Source organism: Mchenga conophoros, linkage group LG20 (genome assembly GCF_057382185.1).
Source record: "Mchenga conophoros isolate Kocher_MC1m ecotype Shallow Benthic linkage group LG20, M_conophoros_male_GT1.1, whole genome shotgun sequence".
NCBI lineage: Eukaryota > Metazoa > Chordata > Actinopteri > Cichliformes > Cichlidae > Mchenga > Mchenga conophoros.
Window position 1 is genome coordinate 7026532 of NC_140545.1, and position 1090 is coordinate 7027621.

Consider the following 1090-nt stretch of genomic DNA (forward strand, 5'->3'; position numbering starts at 1 on the left):
CTCGTCCGTGGGCCAGAGAGAGAAAAAGGTTAACTTCAAGGAAATCAAAACGGACTAAGAGAATGGTGGCGACGACAGACTGCATCGAGAAAGTCAAACCCACTGCTGGAAACAAGGTGTGTAAAAGAACTTGTTAAAGGGAACTTAATAAACGGCAAATTCCTCACAATTACTACGAATTATCGAAGCATGGGTTGTTGACTTTACGCGTGCTTTACAGGTGTCCAAACCACTCATGGAAAAAAAGCGAAGAGCGCGCATAAACCAGTGTCTGGACCAGTTAAAATGTCTCCTGGAGAGCTACTACAGCAGCAGTGTAAGTATGAGAACCACAACTTTAGAGCTGGAACAATTTGGGTTGCTACTTTTGATGAGCTAGCATTTCTTTTACGAAAAAAGTTTAAGTAATGTGTAATCTCTTTTCTCAGATTCGAAAGCGCAAACTGGAAAAGGCTGACATCTTGGAGCTCACCGTGAAACATGTGAAGAACCTCCAAAAAATTCAAATTTGTGAGTTATGACTTCATTCTTGAAGACATATTCATGTATTTTTGACAACACAACTTTATGCAGAATTTGAATGTCTCTGACCTTGAGATGCCTTTTTCATGATTTAAGGCGCAGCGTCTGCTTTCGACGTTTCCGACTACCAAAGTGGCTTCCGCAGATGTCTAACCAATGTCAACCAGTACTTGCTGATGACAGATAATCTAAACGCGAACGACCGCTGGATGTTATCGCAGCTTTTCAATAAACTCTCTCGCTCTCGGAGAAGAGCGGAAATCTTCAGCACCATGGACAGCGGTCTGAAGCAAACTGACACTCAGAGTGGGGCGCAGAAACTTTCTCCATCCGCATCCGGAACCGAGGAGAGAAAAACGACCAGAACGAAAACTTTGAAAGTCCATGATGCAAGCACGTCTTCTTTTCCACCAGCAGAAGAAGCATTCCGCTCCACTGAAGCCAAACAGGCTGTTCTTTTTGCGGCTCCTACACAAAATAGTACTAAAAAAGGCTCCAGCGACATAAATGAAGGCGCGAACGTTCAGCAAAGCCTGTGGCGACCTTGGTAGCTGAAAATCTGTAAATA

At 43.7% G+C, this 1090-nt stretch overlaps 1 protein-coding gene across 1 annotated transcript; it reads left to right on the forward strand.

Moving 5' to 3' along the window:
* hes3 (hes family bHLH transcription factor 3) lies at positions 1–1090 on the forward strand. Its single transcript, XM_085260614.1, has 4 exons — positions 1–116; positions 221–316; positions 429–510; positions 619–1090. Exons 1-4 carry the CDS (start codon positions 63–65, stop codon positions 1071–1073), a joined length of 687 nt encoding a protein of 228 aa, XP_085116740.1. The 5' UTR covers positions 1–62; the 3' UTR covers positions 1074–1090.

Bases quoted from the DNA above. Each gene is read 5' to 3' on its own strand.
- hes3 (XM_085260614.1), top strand. From the start codon at position 63: ATGGTGGCGACGACAGACTGCATCGAGAAAGTCAAACCCACTGCTGGA. The intron at 317-428 runs GTAAGTATGAGA...CTCTTTTCTCAG, and splicing joins AGAGCTACTACAGCAGCAGT to ATTCGAAAGCGCAAACTGGA. The intron at 511-618 runs GTGAGTTATGAC...TCATGATTTAAG, and splicing joins CCTCCAAAAAATTCAAATTT to GCGCAGCGTCTGCTTTCGAC.